The 25,315-nt window shown below is 37.6% G+C and overlaps 1 protein-coding gene and 1 long non-coding RNA gene across 2 annotated transcripts; one reads left to right on the top strand and one right to left on the bottom strand.

The window, feature by feature from the left end:
- Window positions 1–747: 747 nt before the first annotated feature.
- On the top strand, window positions 748–1,263 carry LOC133799529 (pollen-specific leucine-rich repeat extensin-like protein 2). The gene has a single exon (XM_062237538.1). The coding sequence runs from the start codon at window positions 748–750 to the stop codon at window positions 1,261–1,263; it is 516 nt and encodes a 171-aa protein (XP_062093522.1).
- A 22,943-nt stretch (window positions 1,264–24,206) lies between these two features.
- On the bottom strand, window positions 24,207–25,128 carry LOC133800943 (uncharacterized). Its single transcript, XR_009876662.1, has 2 exons — window positions 24,561–25,128; window positions 24,207–24,437 (listed from the first exon to the last, which is right to left on the bottom strand). It is a non-coding gene; the product is annotated as an uncharacterized LOC133800943 (long non-coding RNA).
- Between the last annotated feature and the right edge of the window lie 187 nt (window positions 25,129–25,315).

A 25,315-nucleotide genomic window follows, 5' to 3' on the forward strand; every position in this document is an offset into this window, starting at 1 on the left:
TCAAGCTTGAGTATTGTAAGCTCGAAAAGGATGGTCTCGTCAACATCATTTGTTGGGAACATAGGAGAACCGAGGTGATGAGCTCGTGATATGTAAACGATCTCGAAGGCGTGTGAATCTATCGTCCAAGCTCGTCAGCTGTGTGTATGTACGTGTTTATTATTGTAAAATCCCTATGTTTAAGGGATTGTTTGTAATTTTTTATTAAATCCCAAATATCATGGGATATTATCGCGTACGAAGTAACTAATGCATTTAATGACATTATTTTAATTGATTTGTAGAATAACTTCTCGAAATCCATGGGAAGAGATTCAGTAAAACACTCTATAAATAGAGTGGGATAATTCATTTGTATGGACCGAGAGATTGATATTTGGAAAACTCTGTACAATTGCTTCCAGAAAGCTATCAGAGAATTCCAAGAAGTTAATAACACAGACTCGTGGACTAGGCAGATTTTAACTGCTGAACCACGTAAAAAATCGTGTCTATACTTTCTGTTTCCTCTGGTATATTTTGTTTATTTGCTCTTCTTCTCTAAGTTGAGGAAAAACAACGTCAACAGTTTGGTGCTTTCATTGAGAGCTATTAAACAAGACGTGAGTCTGTTTAGTCAGAGAGCCTCTCAAATCATCAATGGCCGCTGCAAGTAACCCCTCTACGGGTGAGCGACCAATGCCCAATATACCTGAGGAGTAGATTCCTCATGCTGAAGATTACCCATGACAGCCTGGATAGCAACCTATGGTGGATCCAGATCCTGAAGAAAGGAGCGATTCATCCAACTCTCGAGGGCTGCCCGCCCCCAGGTCTGACGAGGATATGTATTACAATCCTGAAAGGTATGTTCCAATTGTTGAACTCGAAAATCACCAACTGCGCAAACAGTTGGCGGAAGCAACAAAGCGCAACGAAGAGTTAGCCAGACAGGCTGCTGGTGCCCAAGCACCTCCCCGGAGGCCTAGGGGACGTCCTCGTGGGAGCACGACCTCCAGGAGGGCGGAACAGGTGCTGCCACCAGCATCCCAGCCAGTTCATCCAAGGCCCCAGAGGAGTAACCGGGCTGAGGGTACTACCAACCCGACTGCAAAAGCACAAACAGGAGCGGGAAATAACCGAGCCCCCTCAGTGGCTCAGAACCCAAATCCTGATGTTGCGCAAAACAACCCGGAGCCTGACCGGGCGAATTCAGAACCATCTAGGCCACCATCTCCCATAAGACACCCACCATCGCCAATAAGGTACCCCTCGCCAGTCTAGGAAGTTCCACAACCTACACATCGAGATGGAAATCGAAGGGATAGGCATGGATAGGGGAATGAAAGAGAAGCTACTCGATATCGTAGAGCTCCTAAGCCTACGGGAAGCCAAATGTTAAGATCACAAACTGCTGGGACAAGGAGGCTAGCAGGGGACCCACCTCGTAATAACCGAGCTACGAGCTATGTGAGTGAAAGTTTGGATTACACTAGGTCTGTGAGCATTTACAACACAGAACCACGACATGTGGGGAATCAAGGGAATCACCCTGATCTATGGGAAAACTTAAACCACAATCAGGGTCGAGACAATCCCCGAAACCTAGATTTGCGAGACCATCTGAATGGTCGTAAATAGCCAGTGTATAACCCTATACCGAGACAAGGAGCTGGAGTTTTTATTAACGATAACCAGCCCCCTCAGGTCCAGGCTAGACCTCCAGTGGATTTAGTTCAAGAAAGGATTGAACAACTGGAGAGAGCATTCAGGCTCTTACAGAATGAGTGTAGCAGGGACAAGGATGAAGAGTTCGATGAAGAGCTCGAGCATTTTGCCCCACATATCTCCGAAACCTCATTCTCTCAGGGATTCATAATACTTCGTGTCCCACCATTTGACGGAAACTCATATCCATATCGCCATCTGAGCACGTTCAACACTATTATGCGAGCCAGCAATGTGAGTTACGACCTCAAGTGTATGCTGTTCCCAGCCACACTTACAGGACCAGCAAAAAAATGGTTTGAGAAATTCAAAAGGCATTCGATTGCATCTTGAGATCAATTGTCTAAGGAATTTAAAAAACAATTTAAGGCTATGGTTGGCATTAGGCCCGAGGCCTCAGCCTTAACCAACATTCGACAACAACAAAACGAGTCGCTAAAAAGTTACCTCACGAGGTTTAACTTAGAAATGGCCCGAGCTCGAGATGTCGATCATAGTGGTCACCTGATGGCGGTTAGATCAGGTGTAATGCTAGGAAGTCCCCTCTAGGAAGACTTACAACGGAAACTCGTCAGGTCTTTAACCGAGTTCAATTGAATGGCCCAAAGGTTTGTCAATGTAGAAGAGGCGAGGTCAACGCTGAGCATGACCTCTCAGCCCGTAACTACAATGACAAACATGAACTCTGCCTCGACCTCGGCAGACCCCTCAACTTCGAAACCCCCTGGGGATAACTCTTCTAAAAGGAAGAAAAATAAAGGGAATAACCCCGAGGCAGATGGCGGGAAAAAGAAGAAAGGGGACAAATATTTCTCCATATACAAGGTGTATACCGAGCTCAACGAGTCTCAAGAGAATATCTACCTGGCTAATGAGAACCAGGTCCCATTCAGACGACCTGACCCCATGAGGAACCAAAAAGCAAAGAGAGATTCAAATTAATACTGTAGATTTCACTGAGATATCAGACATACAACCGATGAGTGTCGACAGTTAAAAGACGAGATCGAAGGTTTGATCTCGAGGGGTTATTTTGGACAGTTTGTCAGAAACTGAAATCCCAATCAGGCTTCCACAAGCCAAAGGGCAGCGGTTGCACCACCTGCCCAAAACAGTAACTCTTGAGCTCAGGAGGATGAGCGAACCCCTCCGATTGATGGAGAAGATGTAATAACCATCTCAGGGGGACCTCATATCGCAGGATCGGGCAGGAATGCCCAAAAGAGATATGTAAATGAGCTCAAGACAGGCGACGATTCTCCCTACGAACCCGAACCATGAGCTTCGAAACAACAAAGGGTTGAGACTCAAACCATAACCTTTACTAAAGAGGACGCATCACACGTCCAGTTTCCCCATAATGAACCCCTGGTCATAACCCTCCAGCTCGCAAACAAGAGGGTACACCGAGTCCTGATTAATAATGGGAGCTCGGTGAATATCCTCTATAAAGCCACTCTAGAAAAGATGGGACTTGTGCTTCACGACCTAAAAGCATGTGCAACCACACTGTACGGTTTTTCAGGAGAAGGGTGTAATGCCCCAAATTTCCTAATAAGGTTTAGGACCTTGATTAGGAGGCCGGGAGGGCCATAATTGATTTATTACGATATTTAATGATTATAAGCATGTTTATGTGAATTATATTATTATATGATGGTAAATGCATGCATATGGGTTCATTTTTAATTATAAGGGCATTTTGGTAATTTGGCCTATTGAGGGCGTGATTGTGTATTTTTGTGCATGTGGGTGAATTATAAATAATACCACATTATATGTGGATCGGTTCGAGCCATTCGACATGAGACAATCATGGAGTGCAAGTTTTCGGTCTAGTCATAACGGGATTAAGTTCGGGGCTCGGAGTGAGTCTCGGGGTAATTTGGTGATTAGAACGTTGCCGGGAATTAAAGGGTAACAGGATGCGAATTATTGGTATTTGAGAATATTTAGAATAATGGGAATTGGAGGGTGTTAATTATAATTAACGAGATAGGCGGGAAATGACGATTTTACCCTTGGGAGTCTTTAGAAGCCTTTATTTGACCTAGGGGCAAAATAGTCTTTTCACCCCTAAGATATATATCAGCCCTTTGAGTTTAGAAGGCTGTGGAAGTGTAAAAAATAGAGCATCATCACCCTTCTTTCTCTCCCTCACCCGTACACCATTTCTCCTCTTCCATCCTTTGGAATTTTTGAAGCCATCTTGAAGAACCAAGCTAGGAGATCCAAGGTGGGAGCTTAGGAACTTAGTTCAATCATTGAAGGGGGTCTTAATCCAGCTTGAGGTAAGGAAATTCAGTCATGAAAATCTTATACCCTGTTTTTCTATTAAGTTTTCAGTTGGGGATTTTGATGTGTTAGTTGGGAATTAATGAGAGTTTTTGAGTAAGATTGATTGGCTTTTGAAGATGTTGTGACATGTATGAGGTTTAGGGGTTGAGTTAGATGTTAGGGTGATGTTTGAGATTGGTTTGAAGGGTTAGTTTTAAGGAGAAACGCAGAGGAAGAAATCTGGTTCCTTGCTGTTTTGCGTAATGTGCCGCGGCATGGCTATGGTGAGCCGCGGCCCACGCTGGTTGGCAGGGAAGAGCCGCCTCTGTCTAAGGGGCGAGCCGCGGCGCGGCTAGGGAGGGCCACGACCCATAGAGGCATTTTTGGCCATAAATGAGATTTTGGCTTGGGGATTCAAGCCTTAGGCCTCGGGATCGATCCTACTACCCCGTTTAGTAGGACTTGATGTCTCGGAGGCTAGGTTTTGGTTTGGGAACCTTTGTTTTAACTTTCATTGATGAATCCTATATTTTGGTTATGACTAGGTGACCGCTAAAGGATCAAAGAATTGATTGTTCTCAGGAGTTGTTCTTTTACTAATTCTTGCTCGAACCAGAGGTAAGAAAACTGCACCCCATGTGTGACATGCATGGCCATTTATGATGCATGTTGGATGTTTAAATGTAAACATTTATAGTATAATGAATGCTTAGCAATCTTGCTCATTTTCATATGATTATTATTGAGGCATGCTGGATAATTAAGTGTGATGCATGTGATGCACGAGAAACATGTGATTAGGGTATGCCATGAATGATGAATATGAGATTGATCAGAGCTTGAGTCTCTACGTTTGTGCATGATCATTATTATGCTAGCAACTGTTAAGTAAGCATGCTGAATGCCCCATCTTTGGATGTTTGACATATGATATATGTTTGGAAGCAATGCTTACTTGTGCATGGTACTGAATCATTAGTCAGAATTGGCAAATGTGTTAGTATCAACTGTGAAGCTGTGACTCGTTAGTCAGGTTCGGCAGTGGTAATGGGCACTGGTCACACGGTGCTGACTCATAAGTCAGGACGGCCTTAGCGTGTTCAACGCAAGCCAATAAAGATTAGATCTAATAGACAATCTGCATTGGATGACTCAAAGAGCATTAATGCCGGACCGACCTCAAGTTCGATGAATATTATAAGCGCTTGTGTGACTTACCCATCAGTCACTCATCTGTTAAGTTAGAGACTTACTCATCAGTCTCTCATCTGTTTAAGGCTAGTGGCTTACCCAGCAGCCACTCTTTTGTTTAAGCTAGTGACTACCCATCAATCACTCATTTGGTTAGAGCCATTGCAGGAAAGCCCAGGTAACGGTGTCGTTACACGGCTATGGGCACTGAGCCCCCTAGTGACTTGTTTGGCAGTCACTCATTATGGTTTAATAGGACCTCAAAGTGATATTCACTCATCTGATCAGAGCTATGAGCTCTGTATGATCATTTTGATCATCATATGCATGGCTTTGGGTGCTGAGCCCCGTAGTGACTTGCTTGTTGGTCACTCAGTATGGTTTATCAGAACCTCAAGTGTCGAAACACTCATCTGATTAGGTTTTACTTGATAGTCCTCCAATCAGAAGGGCAGGATTTCTTATCCTGGATACCCCAACATTGTTTGAATTCATTTGCATGCTTGAATATAGCTATGTTTGCTAGGCATGCCAGATATGATTTGATATCATGATATGATTGTTTATGAGCATATGAGTTTTTTTGCTGGGCTTCGGCTCATGGGTGCTTTGTGGTGCAGGTAAAGGCAAAAGGAAGCTGGACCATCCTTGAGTTGAAGGGCTTAGGTGATGACGTGTACATATGCAGTTGCTCGACCAATACTTGGAGGAGGTTTGAAAGAGGAACTAGGGTTAAACCCTGTTTTGCCGCTTAGAATGGCTTGTTGTAAATATTTTCTTGTAATAGACTGTGAAATTATATTTTTGGGATCCCAACGTATATAGTAAACGTTCTAATGAAACGTTATATCTTAACCAAAATTTTTAATCCCTAAACCGCTAATCATACTTAGTAACACGTTTATGGCCAAACGACTCAATTAGCGAGTTTAGCATTGTTTGCAAAGTGCACTGTAGCGGTCCCTGGAGTTGGGGCGTTACAAAGGGATTGCCTGTATGGGATCCATTGAACTCCCTGCGACCTTGGGAGACTATCCAGTCTCTATAACCAAGATGATGGAATTTGTCGTGGTGGACCTCCCATTGGTCTACAATGTACTGCTCGAGAGACCCGTTCTAGTTGGGCTAGGGGCAGTGTCATCTGTTAGGCACCTGGCCATCAAGTTCCCGACTTCTAGTGGCATCGAGAGGGTGAAAGGGGACCAGCTGGCGGGGAGGGAATGCTATAGCATCTCCATTAGGGGAAAGAAGCAAACAAGTGCATAGACACTTGTAATTATTCAGAACAAGGATGGGACGGTCTTCGAGATAGATGAAGAGATCGACCCCAGAATAAAAGAAAGGGCTGACCTCGAACCTCTAGAAGAGCTCGAGGAGGTCAAACTCAAAGACCCCACAAAGATAGTAAAGGTGGGTAAGAATCTTTCTAAAGAAGCGAAATAGCAATTAATCTGCTTCTTAAAAGAAAACTAGGATGTATTTGCATGGTCACATTCGGACATGGTGGGAATCAGTCCAAATGTCATGAGTCATGCACTTAACATTGACAAAAGCTTCCCCCTGAAGCAGCAAAAGCGAAGACTCCTGGATGACGATAGAAAGAAGGCCCTCAAAGAAGAAGTCGACAGGTTAAAGGCAAATTGATTCATACGAGATGCCTTCTATCCTGATTGGATTTCCAATCCAGTGTTGGTTCCGAAGCCCAATGGTACGTGGCGAACCTGTATCGACTATTCCGACCTTAACAAGGCATGCCCTAAAGATTGTTTCCCCTTACCTCGGCTTGATCAGCTCGTAGATGCCACACCAGGTCATGGCCTCATGTCGTTCATGGATGCCTATTCTAGATATAACCAGATCACCATGCACGCATCGGACCAAGAGCATACAAGCTTTGTAACCGATAAAGGGCTATACTACTACAATGTCATGCCTTTCGGGCTCAAAAACGCTGGAGCAATGTACCAAAGATTAGTGAACAGAATATTCTCCGAGCAGATAGGTAATAACATGGAAGTTTATGTTGACGACATGCTAGTCAAGTCCAAACATAACGATAACCATGTGGATGATCTCGCAGAATGCTTCACCGTATTACGGAAATATAACATGAAACTCAACCCACAAAAATGCTCTTTTGGAGTATCTTCGGGAAAGTTTATGGGGTTCATAGTGAATGCACAAGGAATAAAGATTAATCCTGACAAGATCAAGGCATTGATTGATATGCCCTCACCTCAAAAGCATAAGGATGTCCAGAGTATAACTGGACGAATGGCGACACTAAGTAGATTTGTTTCAAAATCTACAGACCGCTGTCTTCCTTTCTTCAACCTTTTGAGAGGGGGCAAAAAGTTCGAGTGGTCAGAGCAATACGAGCTTGCATTCCAGGACTTAAAGAAGATCTCGCCGAACCATCGATCTTGTCGAAGCCTATCACAGGAGAGGTATTATACTTGTACCTCGCTACCACCGAGCACGCCATTAGTGCTGTGCTCGTCCGAGAAGACAAGAAGGTACAAAAACCAGTGTACTATGTCAGCAAAAGGTTACTGGGGGCAGAATTGAGATACCCTTTAATGGAAAAACTGGCTCTCAACCTGATCCACTCATCTCGAAAGCTTTGACCTTATTTCCAAGCACACCCTATTCATGTGTTAACTGATCAACCACTGCGACAAGTTCTATCTAAACCAGAAGCCTCTGGAAGATTGTTAAAGTGGGTGGTCGAACTCGGACAATTCAAGATCACATATCACTTGCGAATGACCATAAAGGGACAAGCCTGGAGGATTTCATCGTAGAATGTACTAGAGTGTCTAATGAAGAAGTTATAACCCCAGCCCGCGAGCTATGGAAACTTTATGTCGATGGATCCTCCAACGAAAATGGATCGGGGGCAGGTATCATACTGATCACTCCAGCAGGAAGTTGATTTCATTCCGCTTTAAGGTTCAACTTCGAAGCATCAAATAACAAAGCTGAATACGAAGCATTATTGGCAGGACTTCGAATAGCCATGGAACTCAAAGCAAAGGCTATACACTGCTATAGTGATTCACAGCTGGTGGTCAACCAAATTTTAGGGGAATATCAAGCTCGTGGCATAAAGATGGCTGCATATTTAGAAAAGGCCAAGGCTGCGCTTGGACAATTTGAGTTCTACGCTATAGAGCAAGTTCCCCGAGAACAAAATTCAAATGCAGATGCATTGGCCAAGCTCGCTACGAATAGCGAGGCCAATACATTGAACGTGGTCCCAATAGAGTTTCTATCGACCCCGAGTATCAGCGAGCCTGATGAAAAAGACGTATGCATGATCGACTCTCAACCTACCTGGATGACCCCAATAGTTGATTACCTTGAAACCGACATTCTCCCAGCAGAATGGAACGAGGCTCAGAAATTGATGTATCAGATCTCGAGATACACTATTGTGGAAGGAAGGTTGTATCGAAGAGGGTATTCTATGCCATTACTCTGATGTGTAACCCCACCCGAGGCTAAGAAAATCCTGGAAGAAATTCATGAAGGATTTTGTGGAGATCACACTGGGGGGCATAGTCTGTCCAAAAAGGTGATAAGACAAGGATGTTTCTGGCCCACAGTCAAGGCAGACGCATTCGAATATGTCAAAATATGTGATAAGTGCCAGCGATTTGCTTCAATTCCATGAGCTCCACCTACCGAGCTAACCATGCTACCTCCCCGTGGCCATTTGCGGTGTGGGGAATCGATCTTATAGGCTCACTACCAACATGAAAAGGTGGAGTGAAGTATGCTGTGGTCGCGGTCGATTATTTCACAAAATGGACCGAGGCCGAATCCCTACAATTACCTCGAATTTTTTTTTTATACTTTGTGGTAAAAAAACATCATCTGCTGATATGGAATGCCCAGAAAGATAGTGTCGGACAATGGTACCCAGTTCGATAGTGATTTGTGTACCCATTTCTGTGAAAAAAATGAGATAATAAAAAGCGCCCATCCCCAATCAAATGGCCAGGTCAAAGCAGTCAACAAAACCCTTAAAAGCTCCATAAAGAAAAGGTTGGAGGAGGCTAAAGGAAGGTGGCCCGAGGAGTTACCCCAAGTTTTGTGGGTTTATCGAACCACAACTCGAACTTCAACAGGACACACTCCCTTCTCCCTAGCATATGGATGCGAGGCCATGTTGCCAATTGAAGTCAAAATACCCATAATTCGGAGCCATGCCTACAATCAGGCCTCGAACCAATCCCAGCTCAAAGAAAGTCTAGACCTTATTGAAGAGAGACGAGATGAAGCTCAACTGAAAAATGCCGCATATTAGCAATGAGCTGCCCGATCCTTCAATAAAAAGGATCGAGATAGGAAATTCGGATTGGGAGACTTGATATTAAGACGTATATTCCTGGCTACAAAAGAATCTTCTGCTGGAGTACTCGGACCTAACTGGGAAGGACCTTACCAGATCGAGTCTATTATTCGACCTGGGGTGTATAAATTGGCAAGATTGAACGGAGAATTGGCACTGTGAGCTTAGAATGACGAACATCTACGACCTTACTATCAATAGTGTAGGAATGATGTTTTATTGTAACCAAGCTTGTTTATTTTTTAGACTTTTTGTTAATAAAGTATTCAAATTTGATCAAAAGGTATTTTCTTTACTAAATGTTGTATTTTTTGCAAACTCTTTTAATTTAATAACCTATGGTCACACTCATAGGATATTAAGGGGGCATCAGTTGTATACAACAATACCATAAGTTTGAAAAAATAAATAACATAGAATAAAATTGTCTGGATCGTTAACCCGACATAAAAATGTCAAGTATACACGTAAACTAACAAAAATGTTTGGATTATTAACCCGACATAGAAGTTATAAGTGTATACGCGAGCTAAAGCTGTCTGGATTTGACCAGATACGCGAGCTAAGATGATCTGAACATAACCAGATTATAAAAATTATAAGTGTCTGGATATGACCAGATACGCGAGCTAATATAATATGGACATAACCAGATTACCAAAGTTACAAGTGTATGGATTACAAACTAGACACGAGCTAAATAAGTTTGGAACAAACCAGCTAAAACTAATCGACAAAAAGTTGGAATATAAATAAACCTACTTTGAGTTAAGCCAAGTTTGAGGCTGGAATATTTTGCAAAAAAGATAGTTTCGACCTCACAACCTTGGGGAGCTACTCGAGGAAGAGCAAAAGTGACTAGAAAAGCAAGATATAACTAGACTACCTATCTTACATGCCATATAAGTACTTTCGAGTGCATGGTAAAAGTAAGGTCCGACCTTGACAAATAACAAGATCGGACATGGATACATCGAGTAAACTGTTCATGAATGCATTGAAACTCAAGCTTAAATCCAAATGATGTGTTTGTACGAATAAACAAACATAAAATCAAACCTTTAATATAAGATGCTTGAAATATTTCGACCTAGGAATGAAAAGCAAAAATTATTAAAGTAAAAGCTGAATGTAAAATTAAGGGTACGAAGGTTTTCGAGGAAAGAAAATCATACATTAAAGTTACTATTTGAACAAATATAAAATAGCCATTAAGAAAGCTATCAATTGTCTTTGCCCCCAAGGGCTTAAATAAAAAAAAATTATTACAAAAATATTAATGGGACGCAGCCCATGACGTCGCTTCTATGAAGCGGGTGCATCCCCCTCGGCAGCATCAGGCTTCTTCACCACCTTTTCTGCCTCCTCCTCAACGTCCTCCTCATCAAGTCGAGCTTGCCACCTCGCTAGGAATTCATCTTTGAGAGTGTCTAAGAAGCTTGTGTCGAGGTCAGCGTTGTTGGCCCATATTCGATACATGGCCATATCAACCGCATAATCCTTCTTTTTCTTGATCTCCTCGAGAAGGCGAGCCTTTTCACCCTTGATTATGTCAAAGGTGGCTTTCTTCTCCTCCTCGAGCTTGGCATTCAGCTTTTCAAGCTCCTTGATTCTCGAGTCCCTCTCCTTAATCTCAGAATCTTTAGCCTCCAGCTTTGCCTCGAGCTCAGACTTGGTGGCCTTAAGCTCGTCTGCAAGCTTAATATGGAGGTTCTTCGAATCCTGAGCATAGGACATGCTTGAATGGACTTCATTGTTTAGCTTGTAGTTAACCTGAGAAAACCCAGCAAGGGCCTGTACATAAACAAAAGGGATTAGAACACATACAGAATAAACTCTAACAAGCAGCAAGACAGAGTAAAAAGAATTACCAAAGAGATGAGCTTGCTAACCTTGTCATAAAGGGTGTTGGTGTCTCGGCAGGAGGTTAGGAATTGCCATTGAGGGGCGCCAAGATTGATGAAACTCTGGCCAAATCGGGACAGGACATCCGAGCCCAGAGTGGCTCCGTGTGTCCCCGCGGTGTTGTCAATCACATACTCATGGGAATGAGTCGAAACTGACAACAAGCGTTCTCGAGTGGGAACCAGCTTTTTTGGGACCAGAACAGTCTTTTGAGACGTCTGAACGGTAGGAGGAGGCGGGGGGAGTGTGACCTCGGTAGATACCCTGACCTCGGGGTCTGCAGCAACAACTTGGCTTGGGTCTTGGGAGTCTGGGGCTAGAGGAGTCGCCTCGGTTCTTTTTGGGATTTCAGAAAGGTGTCCCGCCCTCTGCGACACCCTCAAACGTTTTCTTTGCTCTAGAACGGCGATTGAGTACATTGTCGAGTTCAGACTCCATATCATCTTCATACACACAAGTTACACATTAGTTAACAAGCTTAAACTATAAAAAGAAACAAATGTTAAAGTAAAAAGAAACCTAACTGGAACTCTCCCCCGAGCTTGTGCTCGGTGACCATGTAATCCCCCTATCTTTAGAGGAGGCTGGGGGAGTCCCTTCCCTATACGAGGATGACAGCCTCGAAAGGTCTCTATAGTCATTGGTACCGTACTGAACGACGAACCCATCCCAGACTTTATTTAAACTATACATAGTCTGGAATTTTCCTAACCAACTATCGAACCTATGAACCCTTTCATCTACCCAAGACCATACATGGAAGTTATCCCTGGAATTCGGGAATAGGATCAGGGTTTCGAACTTATGCTTTAGCAGAGAGGGGGACCACATAGCTGAGCTAAGAATGATTTTACCTCCACTTCTTGAGCTCGAAGCCTTGTCTTGTGCTTCATTTCCCGAGCACAGGCGTTCAGGACGGCGAGCCACTGGGGAGCGGGCCCGTGAGCTCAATGGCCTCTGTCTTGGAGAAAGCTTCTCAGTGGGAAGAGGCACATGCTCCCAATTCAGGTACTTACGATAAGTGACATTGTCTGTCGACTGGTCTTGCTCCAGGAGGTCGCAGCCTCGAAGCTTTTCTTCATGGAGAAGATAGGTCAGGGAGTGCCTGCCATACAACAGCTGAAATAGAGCCTTCTTATGCTCCACCATTGAGTTCGAGGGTGTGGCACGGTGATAATTGGCTGAAGAAATGGATACATGTCATTAGTTGAGCCTAATCATTAATCGAGCAAGAAAGAAATAAGTATGTATACTTACGAATTCATTGGAACGAATAGAATTTTGAGGGAGCAAGGCCGTCCATCCAGAAGAAGGCCAGCTTGAAGTTTGGAGGATGGTTCGGCATGTCCTCAAACATCTTCTTCTCCTTTGGGTAGCTTGATAGATAGTAGAAGTCATCTTCTCCTCGAGCTCAAGAGGGGTTGCTTTTCAAATAAAAGAGATAAAGAATCTCTTTTGGTGAGGGACTTTCCCACTTTAGCTCATGGTATAGCGACCTTAGGGTAGACAAAACCATGTATGAATTGGTCTGAAGTTGGAAGGGCGTGAGCCCGACAAAGTCCAGAAAATCCTTAAAAAAGGATTTCAAGGGAAGAAGAGCCCCTGCCTTCATATGCTCGCGACTCCAGGTCGCGAGCTTAATCTTATTATCGAGTCGGCCGTCACCTGGGGCATAGCAGCTCTGCTCGTTTGGAGTTACAGCTCGACACATCAGTGTGCCAGATAGTCTCAAGCCATGGCAAGCTAGGATATCGGAAATTTGGCCCGTCGGAGTAACCGAGCTCCAATAATGCTTGGCCTCGAAGAATTCCTCCCTGGAGGTAGGAATGGTAGCAGCTTGCGAGTTAAAATGGCAGTTTGAAGAGTCTTCCATCAAAGAAAAGGATAGTGCACCAGGCTCATAAGCAATGGTGACTTTGAGTTTGGGATCGAGAGGGATAGGTCTGAGCTTGGGGTCTGGATCTGGATAAATTGCGACCCAAAGTTTCTTCCTTTTTCTTTCCTCGACCTCGTCAATCTGACATTGGAAATGGGCTCGTATATCCTCTTGTTCACACCTCGCGTGGTGCTTGCGTATCACTCACTGGTTCCAAGTGAAGGGAGATTCTAGACTGGGAGTTGAGAGAGAATAAGGGATTGCGAGCACTGACTTCCACCGATTCTCAGAATTCTGCAACATCTAGCAAGAAAGAAAAGGGTGAGGGTCGGGCATACAAGAAATCAGAGTATAGTTTTTGTGCTTCGAGCTCGAAGGCTCGAGATCATGGAGTAAGCTCGATCGAGACCGAGGTCTCGAAATGATAGGTTGAATTCGAGGAAGAACCTCGAACTATTGTAAAGTTCGGGCTTCGAGCGTATATTTGACGCGAGAGTGGGAAAGTGTGGGTTCATTTTAAGAATCCTGGATTTTCAGGGGAAAAGTTGATGGTTACCCAAAAAGGTGATAATTTTGGGATTTGTGCAATTAAAAACCCTAATTCAGAACCCCATTTCTTGGCTTACACGATACATTACTCGTAATCTGAAACACCCTATTTTTGCATTTTTTGCACTAAATATGGGTTTTAAATCTATGATTTCGAAAATTTTGAATAAAAAGTTTGTGTAATATCAAATGAACAACTTTGCAAAAGCTAGAAGTAGAAACTAGTAAACACATTCATACAACAGAAAAAACACGTAAATAACAGAGCAAGGGTGAAGAACGGGAACTTACACACAAATTTCTGCGGGTACAGTGAGATCGACGACTAAAGGAGTGGTGTCAAGGACGCTCTCACGGAGTCGAAAAAGCCAGGGGTGTTTTGCCTCTTCGGCTTGGAAAACATGCAAAGATGAAACAAACTTTTTAAGTTCTGGTTTTTTCTCTCTAAAACTCAAAACATGAAGGTAAAAGTAAAATGAGGAAGACGAAGTGGGCATATTTATAGACCCCAAGGAATGTCAAGGGTCGAATTAATCTGGACCATTGGCTGGATTCGGTATCTGATCGAACGGTCGGGTGCAAACATGGCGATGGCGGCAAAAAGTTGGCAGGCGATGGTGAAAAAGTAAGTGAGTAGTCTGATTGAGCAACTCGTGATTGACGCGTGTCCACACTCGAGTGTATTAAGTGGCTCAGTTTTCGAAAGAGGCAGTTCAACAGTTTCCTTCTCATGGGAGTCGAACTAGTACTTTTGAGGAGGCAAAATGTTACACCCAGATTTTGAGAATGGGAATCTTGATCTTGAAACTCAGGCTCGTAAGGTGTAAGCTCGAGACTAGCATAGTTGCCATGTGATCAGCAAATCAGAGACAGTCTCGCTAAGCAGTAAGTGACAACGTCGGATTGGTGAGCTCGGAACTATGTAGCCTTGGAGGTGTTCCGAGGCTATAATTTAGGCTCGCACGCGCAATGGCAATGGTTCAACACGTGTATAAATTTCTTGATTTATTTCCTGTCTTCAGACAAGATGATTCGAGCTCGAGCATTGTAAGCTCGAAAAGGATGGTTTCGTCAACATCATTTTTTGGGAACATAGGCAAACCAAGGTGACGAGCTCGTGATGTGTAAACAATCTCGAAGGCGTGTGAATCTAGCGTCCAAGCTCGTCAGCTGTGTGTGTATGTGTTTATTGTTGTAAAATCCCTAAGTTTAAGGGATTGTATGTAATTTGTTATTAAATCCCAAATATCATGGGATATTACCGCGTATGAAGTAACTAATGCATTTAATGGAATTATTTTAATTGATTTGTAGAAAAACTTCCCGAAATATGTGGGAAGAGATTTGGTAAACCACTCTATAAATAGAGCGGGATAATTCATTTGTATGGATCGAGAGATTGATATTGGGAAAACTCTGTGCAATTGCTTCCAAAAAGCTATCAGAGAATTCCAAGAAGTTAATAACACAGACTCATGGACTAGGCAGATTTTAACTACTGAACCATGTAAAGAATCGTGTCTATACTTTCTGTTTCCTCTGGTATATTTTGTTTAATTTCTTTTCTCTCTAAGTTGAAGAAAAATGGTGTCAACAATAAGCACTAGACAGGATATAGCCTATGGTATTGGGCTAGTAAGTAAGTTCATGAGCAAACCAAGCCCAGAACATTGGAAGGCTACAAAATGGTTGTTGAGGTATTTAAAAACCTCATCACAGCTGAAGATAAAGTATTGCAGAGATGAGACAACAAGTACAGGGGTTGTAGGCTACTGTGATTCAAAATTTTCAGGTGATTTGGACAAGAGAAGGTCCATTTCAGGTTATGCTTTTACATTGGGAGGAAATACCATCAGTTGGAAGTCAAGTCTGCAACATGTGGTGGCTTTGTCAAGCACGGAAGCATGATACATTGCCTTAACTAAAGCTGTAAATGAAGGAATTTGGCTCAAAGGGTTGACTAGTGAACTCAGATTTGAGCAAGGTAAGATTGTTGTATTTTGTGACTCCCAAAGTGCTATTCATTTGTCTAAGAATAGTAGGTTTCATGAGAGGACGAAAAATGTGGATGTCAGACTTCATTTTATAAGAGATATCATCTCCAAGAAGTTGATTGAAGTTGAGAAGATTGATACTGAAATAAAATCCAACAGATATATCTACTAAAGGCATTCCAGTTAGCAAGTTCCAAGAGGCTTAAGACTTGCTAAAACTTAAACCGGATTAGTTTCAGGTGGTAAAAGGGTGCCTTAGTCGGATTCACTGATAAATAGAGGCAAAGGTGGAGAATATTGAATAGCTGCCTCATTTTTATACAGTGGTCGCGCCCTGGATCATGTCTGGCCGCGGTCTCCCAATCAGAGAGTAGTGACTGCAGCCAGGATTGTTAGTGGCAGTGACCTGTGCCCATATCTCAACATGCATTTTGGATGTCTTGACATTTCTGGGTTTTATATCAGAAAATCAGTTTTGACGAGATTTGTTGATGTGGCTGGTTCTCTTATTAGAGATATATTTACCCATTTTGTTTAGAAGGTTCAAGATCGAATCAGAGAGTGCATTTTGTAATAGAGAGAGATTTCTAGAGAGATAGAGATTAGTTCCCCAAGAACTAATCTCCATGGTTTGTAACTTTCTTCTAATTGTTCTTGATACACAATTGGGGTTTGAGAGTGATTCTTTAGATATCTGTAAATTACATTGGTGGCTGTAATCTCTTCTATTTTTCGTAGTGAATTTCGTCTAGGGATTTTCCATGCCTTGGATGTAGGTAACAAAAGCATCTTGCTTTTGTCTATTGAACCAAGTAATCTTGATGTTGTGTGTTTATGCTTTTGTTCTGGTTTATTATGTTCATCTTTCATCTATTGTCTTTAGGTTTAATCCTAACAATTTTTTTTTGTTCCTTCATATTCTTACTCTCCCAATACCTCATCATCATCATCATCATCATCAACATTGATGTTCTTGAAATAATAATGAAGAACACAAACAAAAGCACAAAAACTCAATAAATTCAAATTTGTCAACAATTTAATTCATTGTTCTCAATCCTCAACTAACATCAATGAACATACACACATAAATTTTGTTTTGGGAGAATTTTTTTTTCAAAAAATCAAAATTGACCTGGTCTTGCCACCCGAGCTACGTGCCTCTGCACAGCCCAACCGCTCCTTTACCTGCCATCGACCCTTCAAGCCCATTCCTTGATGCCGTCAACTCCCTCAGATCTAGTCCATCACCTACGAGGAAGAAGAAAAAAAGGAGAATAAAAGAGGGAGCTTGCATCGACGTCCATGGGGTCGGCGACCATGGCAGGCCAAGAGATAGAGATCGAGGAGAAAGATAGTGGGTGAGAGAAGAATAGAGGGAGGAGAGAGAGAGATAGATAGTTTTGATTTTTTTAATAAATTAGATTTTTATTATTTCAAATTTATTTTAATTAATTTTTATAATTTAAAATAAATTAATAAGTTTTTTTAATAAAAATATAACATAGACCAATGAGAACGTGACGCATGGAAACTTAGTTAGCTGAAATGACACTTAACAACCTTGGTTGTAATGGTTGCAATAAAATGGTAACATTTAATATTTTTGCCGCAAAAAAAAAAATTGAGTATACAAGTGTATAAAATCGAAAACATTAAGTATTTATGCTGCAAATACCCATAATGTAAATAAAAAAGTATATGGTCATTATAATGAGGGATAGCGGGTGAGCTAGAATATGATAGTATAATGAGAGTTATATTTACACCCCACAATATTATAATAATAATGTATTTTTATAATATATTTATTCTTAAGTAAAATAAAATTTAAAGTTTTATGAGCACATCCTAATTCTAATTAAGTTAAAATTCTAAATAAAAATTTCCAAAGTTCTTTCCCAATAAATAGAGTGATTCTAATATTTCAAAAAAATTATTTTCTATAAAAAAAAATTTATTATATATTTTTAATTACATTTTCATATATTTATATTTGAAATTGTATTAAAAATTTATATTTTTAATTAGTATATATTTTATTAAAAAATATTCAAATTTGTCGTTTAAAAAAATTTAATAAATGATATAGTTACTTTTTATTATTATTATTTTTATTTTTTTGTAAAATGATGTATAAATCAAGACTTAAAATTAGAAACATATAGGGTGTAGATACCATTTATGGGGGTACATATACCTCCTATTGCATAAATAAGAGATATGATTGGTTCAGATTAATGAAAAGATAATAATAGAAATGAAAATGGTAATGAAATGGAATAGAATAAATTTAATATGAGTAAAGTATTTTTTTGATTATGTTAACTGGAGCTAAATATCTAAACTTTATGTTTTGTTGTACTTAAATACTTAATTTTTTTTTACGGTAAAACAACCCAACACAATCAAAACAATGTGTCATTACTACCCACCCCTAACGTTGTTAAGTTTTCGCTTGGGTTAATTGCGGCCAAACTACTTAAACTTCATGATTTGTTATACTTAAATACCTAATTTTTTTTTACAGAAAAACTACCCAAACAGTTACAAATTTAATATAAATTGATTTTAAATTATGAAAAATAACTCAAAAATATAAAAATAATATATCTAAAACTAAAAAATAATTTTATCTAATAAAAAACATTTTAATAAAAAGTTAATGCAAAAATACTAGCTAAAAAACTTTTAACTAGAAAAAATAATTAAAAAATATTTTTTTAATTTTCAAAAGACTTAAAATAACTATAAAAAAATTACTGGGAAAGAAACGAAAAAAAAATTGTAACAAAAAAACATAAATAAAATTGGTTAGGTTTCATTAATATTATACAAAATTGTAACATGACATTTTCATAAATTGATTATTTTATTTTTTACTGAATATTTATCCTTTGATTTTTGCTTCATGAACTAAAATGAGTGGAAATTAGATTCATATCCATTTTTTGGTGTATAGCTCTCCAAAAAAATTACAAGAAAGCCAATTTTTAGCTTATAACATTCCTATTATATCCTGAACTTGATTTATAGTTTCTTTTTGGTAATGTTTCTAAGTAAAATTTCTTTCTTTTATTTTATTAACCTTCAAATTTTATTTACCCTTATTTTTTAGAAGATGGTGAATTATGAAGAATGTAAAAAGGATAATTTGATAAGTTTATTATATTAAAAAATGGATAAAAGCTTAATTAAAAATATGTATGGTTGAGATTTAATACACATCATGTGTAAATTAAAAGTGTGTGTAGCAATACTCTTATTTAAATTAGATTAATGGATAAATATGATTAATTTGTGTATTTATTAAGTTTTCCTTTACAATTATGTTGCCCTGTTTTCTTTTTAATTTTTCTAAGATGAGAATAATAAAAATAAATATTTCTTTAAGATTATATTAAATGAATAACAAAAATAAATAAATGTCGCGTTTTTTTAAACCCTCATTAAAGTGTTATATATACATATACTCGGTAATAATAATGAGCAATGTATGTTTGCATAGTTTTATATGTGTAAATAAGATATTACGTGTTTTTAGTTAGTAATTTTTAAGTCTAAAACTAAGCATCTAAACAAAATTTAAAATAAATAATTTATTTCATAGCATTAATATTTATGAACTTATTTGTATGTGTGTTTTTTCTATTGTAAATTATATATATTTTAGGTTATTTATGTTTGCTTGAAAAGTAAATTATTTTTCGTTATTTATTAGTTTAAAATTTAGTATTCATAATAATTTAAATATCAATATTTTTTATGTTTTGATTTATATATATTATATATGATGCATTTTAACTTTTAAATTTAATAATTTTTTTCTTCTAATTTTCTTTTAGTAAAATACGTATGAATTTTAATATAATAAAATACTAATTTTTTTAAAATTAAAACTGTTACACCCAGATTTCGAGATGAGAAGTTATGACCCCGAAATCTAGGCTCATTAGGTGTGAGCTCGAAATATACACGGTCATCATATGATCCTTCAGTCGAACTGCTTTGTTGTAAGTATCACTACAAGAAAAAAATACTTTCAATAAGACCGAAAAAGTATTATCAAATATATACAATAACACTTTTTGATGTGTTAAGGAAAGCAGTGTTATAGTAGGTCGGAGCACTTTGCATAACACTTTTCCATAGTTATAGACATGTGTTATGGTATAGCCTACGATAATACTTTTGTTGTGTTATTTTAATAATTAGATAAGTATTTCATTATGCTATTTATAAATAGATTATATAACACTTTTTTGTACTTATAAAGTAGTGTTATGATACACTTTATAATAATAAACTTTCTGCATTATAGAAAATAGTTTGCATAACATAATTTTATGCTTATAAACCATTGTTATTGTAAAAGATACAATAAAACATTTTTTGTATTATTCTAATATTTGGATAAGCTTGAATTATTATTATATAAACCTGTACATTATAATCATTTCTTATTTCAAACCCACTTCATTTAATATACTTAAGACACCCTTAACATTGTACAAATATATTTTTGAGTACCAATTATATGGTTCATAACACAGATAACCAAATAATTGTGTCAAAATACATTCAAGATTATCTTAAAAACAAACCAAGAGTCTTAAGATATTCAACACTGTCTAATTAACATAAACAAAATATTCTCACAATAGTCAACAAAATAGTCTTAAACAGTTGCATATTCAAAAGTAAAGGTGGGAATTCATGATTTTCCAAATGTCAGCACACGAAAGCCTTCCAAATCATATTTTCTTTTGCACTTCACTTGTTGAATCTGGTAAATAAAACATAAAAGAAAAACTAATGAGGTCATGAAATATCATATCATTCATCTAAAATAGTCAATAATATCATGACACATAACCAAATTTACAATAATTGAGTTTGAATAATAAACAAGTTATTATATTACACACATTACTACAACTATCTATACTCAAGTAAACTTAGAACTTTAATTAAATGGTGCATAATATTATTGATTCTAGAACTATTGATGATGTTTCGATTATGATATTATTGAAGTAAGTTTTGTTGTCTGATTAAATGTAAAATATTTTCTATTTTCAATTAAGTTGATAAATTTTGGGTTTGAAAAAGTTAATTTTCTAGTGTTTCTTGAGTGATTAAATGTCAATTATATATGCACTTAATTTGATATTTTTGATCTGCTGACTACATGATAAAACACATAATATATACTGAGTAAATGACATATTTTGGGTATTCAAGCTGATTTTTTTTTCTTCAGTTCAGGTCTACAATAATTTTCCGAATGGGGTATCTCTAGAAGAACTTGAATATGATATATTTTGGGTTTGAAGAAGTTAATTTTTAAGTGTTTTAGTCAGAACCTCTTGTTGTTATAAAACAGGGGAAGAGAATAGATTTTTGGCCTTTGAAGTTAAATGTTGGGAATTCGAATGATGCATATGATAATGCTTTCTTGGTTGCACATAATATGTTTGTTGAATTGAATATTATATTAGATTTGAATTAGTAAATGTTCAATGTTATAATTTTCATAGTTTGCCAAGTATGATTAATTTTACATTTGTTGATTAATTTATATAAAGGTTACCTAACCATCTATCAATACCAAGTAAAAAAATTCAAACAACACACAATAAGTTTTCTTCCTTATATCATTTTCCAGAACCTACTTATCTAAGACACAAGTTTTCAACCTTCCGTTATCACCGCAGCATACAGTTTTAATCTCAAAACCTACTTCTCTACGAATGAATATTTAAGATATTCAAACTCCTCTAACATTTGTATGATATTAATAAAAGAGTTGAGAGAACATATTTTTGTACCTCTTGCAATTAATAATCAAGTTAATTAACTTTGCAATCCTCCTTGCCAATTCGATCCACAACCTAAAGAATATAGTCAATACCTAAAAGATTAATACAAAATTAAAATTAAATGATACAATAAGTAAAAAATTATTTATATATTAAATTTTGGGTATATATGGTCAAGATTGAAGGTGGCAAAATAGGTCAAAAATTCATTTAATTAATTAAGTAAAAATAAATATCATGTTAGTAGTATAGTGTTTGTTTCAATTTTAACTAGAGTTTATTTTGTATGAGAATATAATTATTTTTTATCATGTGTCTTAAAAAAATATAACTCTAATATTTATGTTCCCGATAATAATTCTAGATGCCAATCAAATTATATTTTCCATCAATTTTATACGTACATTAGTTTTATTAATCTCTTGAGTACTTAACCAATGATCTGTGTGAAACTATATATAAAGATTTTTTTTTTTTAATAAAAGATGATCACAATATGATTCCATATTCCTTGTATATTGGTACATTATAGGTGTCTATACATGAGAAGCAGAATCATGTTAATTTCAAGGAGAAACTATACATGACCCTAAAAAGAAAAGAAAATCAGCCAGAGCTACTTGCAATACAACAAAAATGGACTTCGAAATCTATACAAAAAATTATTCCACTCAAAGAGATAGCCTCAATTGAGCCAATAAAATGAAAGCAGAATTACATTCATAACTTTTCCTATGTCTACAAAAAATTAAAAGAAAAATTAAAATAATTAATTTACCAATTATCAAACAAACGTAATTCAATTATAGGATAATCAAAGACAAGTCTACATAAAATCGAACAATATTTTCCCTATACTAGCAACAAACCATTTGCCAATATCAATTCAAACAACACACAAAAGATAGCATTGTGTTAAACCATCAAAAAACACAAAAGAGAAACAATAAGCTAAGAGATGAACGAAGAGAAGCTAATTATTATATGAGCTGAGATCTGGAATTTTACTGCAACAATCTCTTAAAAGTTTTTTATTACCAAGAAGCACTTGGCATCGATAATGAATAGTATCTAAGTCAAATGTAGTCAAACAACAAGACCAACGTGAAAGGCTGTATATAGCCTGGTTTAGATACTAGGAAGAAGAACTAAAAGGGTTTTGAGAATTTTCTATATATTATTATCAATGTCCTGTATAAGGGATATAAATACAAACTAAGGAACGAAATAAAGAGGACCACCAGGACATGTGTCCTTCCTCGTGCAATGAAAGTTGTACAAAGAATAATAAGAGAGGAATATACATTAACTAATTACAATAGAAAAGAATTAATTACAACAAAAAGTATTAATGTGTATTAGCGTGCTTAACACAAAGCAGATGCGAAAGGGCATAGAACAATAGGTATTTAGAAGAGTTGTTAATTTTCCTATCATAGATTTTTTTTTTAAAAAAACTGCATTAGTAAATAAATACCCATTATTAAAATATATCAAGATAAGAGTATGCCATAATCAAGCTTACTAAGAATTTAAACAGAATTCCATGCAACTATGGAATTGAGATATTAAAACTGTTATAACTAACCAAAGCTATCCCAGAGTCTTCTCCTCTTTTGAGTGCAGCTTCTACCTCAGGGTCGCCAGAATGATTACGTGCCCAATCCTGAATAATAAATATGAACATCAATGACATGAAACTGAGAAGAACAAGATCATTATGGAACCAAAGGTAGAAGATTACCCTGATTCGACCAACAAATATCTGAATAATAGACGCACTAGCTTGAGCTGCAACTGTAGCTTGAGCGAAGCTAAGGAAACAAAAGGAAACTATCACCATTAATAAGAAGGTAATAAAATGGAACTAATAAGAAGTAATGGCAGAAGACAAGCAAAGATAATTTATTTCAAAATGATGAGTACCCACGACAAAGCTATGCAAGAGAAAGTAATGTGCTTAACCATTAATTAGAACATATATAAAACATGTATACAAAAGTCAAATGAGTTTGTATGCTCTCAGATTCCAGTAATCTTGAAGCCTCTATTCCCTAAGTGGAGATGCAATAAATTAGAAAAAATAGTTAGATGACAAAAACTATGAGCATTCATGAATATATTCCCTTGAAGAAAAATCTAAAGACAAGGAATAGAGATGTTTTGTCATGAAACTTACTTGCCAAGTTCAAGGGATTTTGAACAACAAACACTCAGAAGGGACATCAATTTCATTGTAAAGCTTCAACATATCATGAACTTGCATTGTTGATAAAGTACTTGTGCTAACCACAACAAAATTAATAGCAAGTAAAGCACTAGCATCAGAGGGATAAGATAGACTACAAGTACAGCTTCAGAAACATGAAGCAGATTCAGAATGCATTCCCTTTCTCATTTTGTGCCCTATGTACAGTTTACAATTCCAATGAGATTTCAAAGTTTGAAAATCATAGTGCATAGTGATGGTTTCATCTCCATAATATCTGTTAAATATCATCATCAAATGAATTAAAAGTAAAATGCCAGATCATAATTTAGAGATGATTATTTTGTTGCAGAATATTCACAACACAGCCACAAAAATTCAAGCAAATTATTTATAAAGAATTGCCAAATACCCCTAAAGTTTTCTTTATTTATTGAAAAGAAAATAGCAACAGGAGCATTGGAATACAACAAATTCACTAAGTAAATGGACAAACAAGGAGATCCATTGATGGAGACATTGTTGTAAACTTGTAATGCACAATTAGGAGCTGAACATATTGAGCAAAATATGAAGAAAACATCCAATATGTGTTAGTACATAAGTGAATCAACATGAAAAAAGGGAGAAAAACAAAATTTTACATCAACAAAAGTATTATTTATATGCACACCTGGCCACATAATCAATCTCATATCCAAGTTCAGCTTCTTCTTGGAAAGGTTCAATCCAAGAGCCTACGAGAGTGCGGTACCTTTTGCTCAAGATCATGGCTTGAATACAACCACATTAACTGGTCTGAGGACATATTTTCTAAAGGATTAGCTTCAATTAGTTGTTCTAAAGCCTGGATGAATACCTGAACACCTGTAAGTTGAAATTTAATTGAAAATTATTTTGGTATGGAATCTAAGTCAACCTAAGAATACTTAAAAGAAAGAATAGAACAAAACCTTCTCTAAGGTTGCTAAGATGTTCCATGTTAAAGCATTGAGCAACTCTAAAGTATGTTTGGATAAAGAGCACAAAGTGTAATATGTTTAGAATTCAGACAACCAAGTGTCACAGTTTATGTCCCTCACAATATGCCTACTACTCGGACGAATCCTTTAGTTAAAATCTCACTGAAATTCAAAGCTTACATAAGCTAATTTACTGACTTGTTGGTTTTATAATTATACAGCTGCCTACCTGTAACAAACCTCTCCTTCCTAAGCTACTCCAACATACACTTAATATTTTTTATTCAGTAAAATTATAACTTTATCAGCATCTTTCCCCTTTATTATATATTCAGAAAACTCTTCTCTAAGAGCAGCAGTAGGATAAGCAGAAAAAGTCCCTCTTATTTGGTTATGTACCATTACCATGTCCAATGCTCAGTCAAAACTCTTGTAATTCCTTATTAAGTGTCTGTAGTTGGCAATC

The sequence above is a fragment of the Humulus lupulus genome, chromosome 9, assembly GCF_963169125.1.
Source record: "Humulus lupulus chromosome 9, drHumLupu1.1, whole genome shotgun sequence".
NCBI classification, from domain to species: Eukaryota; Viridiplantae; Streptophyta; class Magnoliopsida; order Rosales; family Cannabaceae; genus Humulus; species Humulus lupulus.

Coding starts and splice junctions, on each gene's coding strand:
- LOC133799529 (XM_062237538.1), top strand. CDS start 748: ATGGTGGATCCAGATCCTGAAGAAAGGAGCGATTCATCCAACTCTCGA.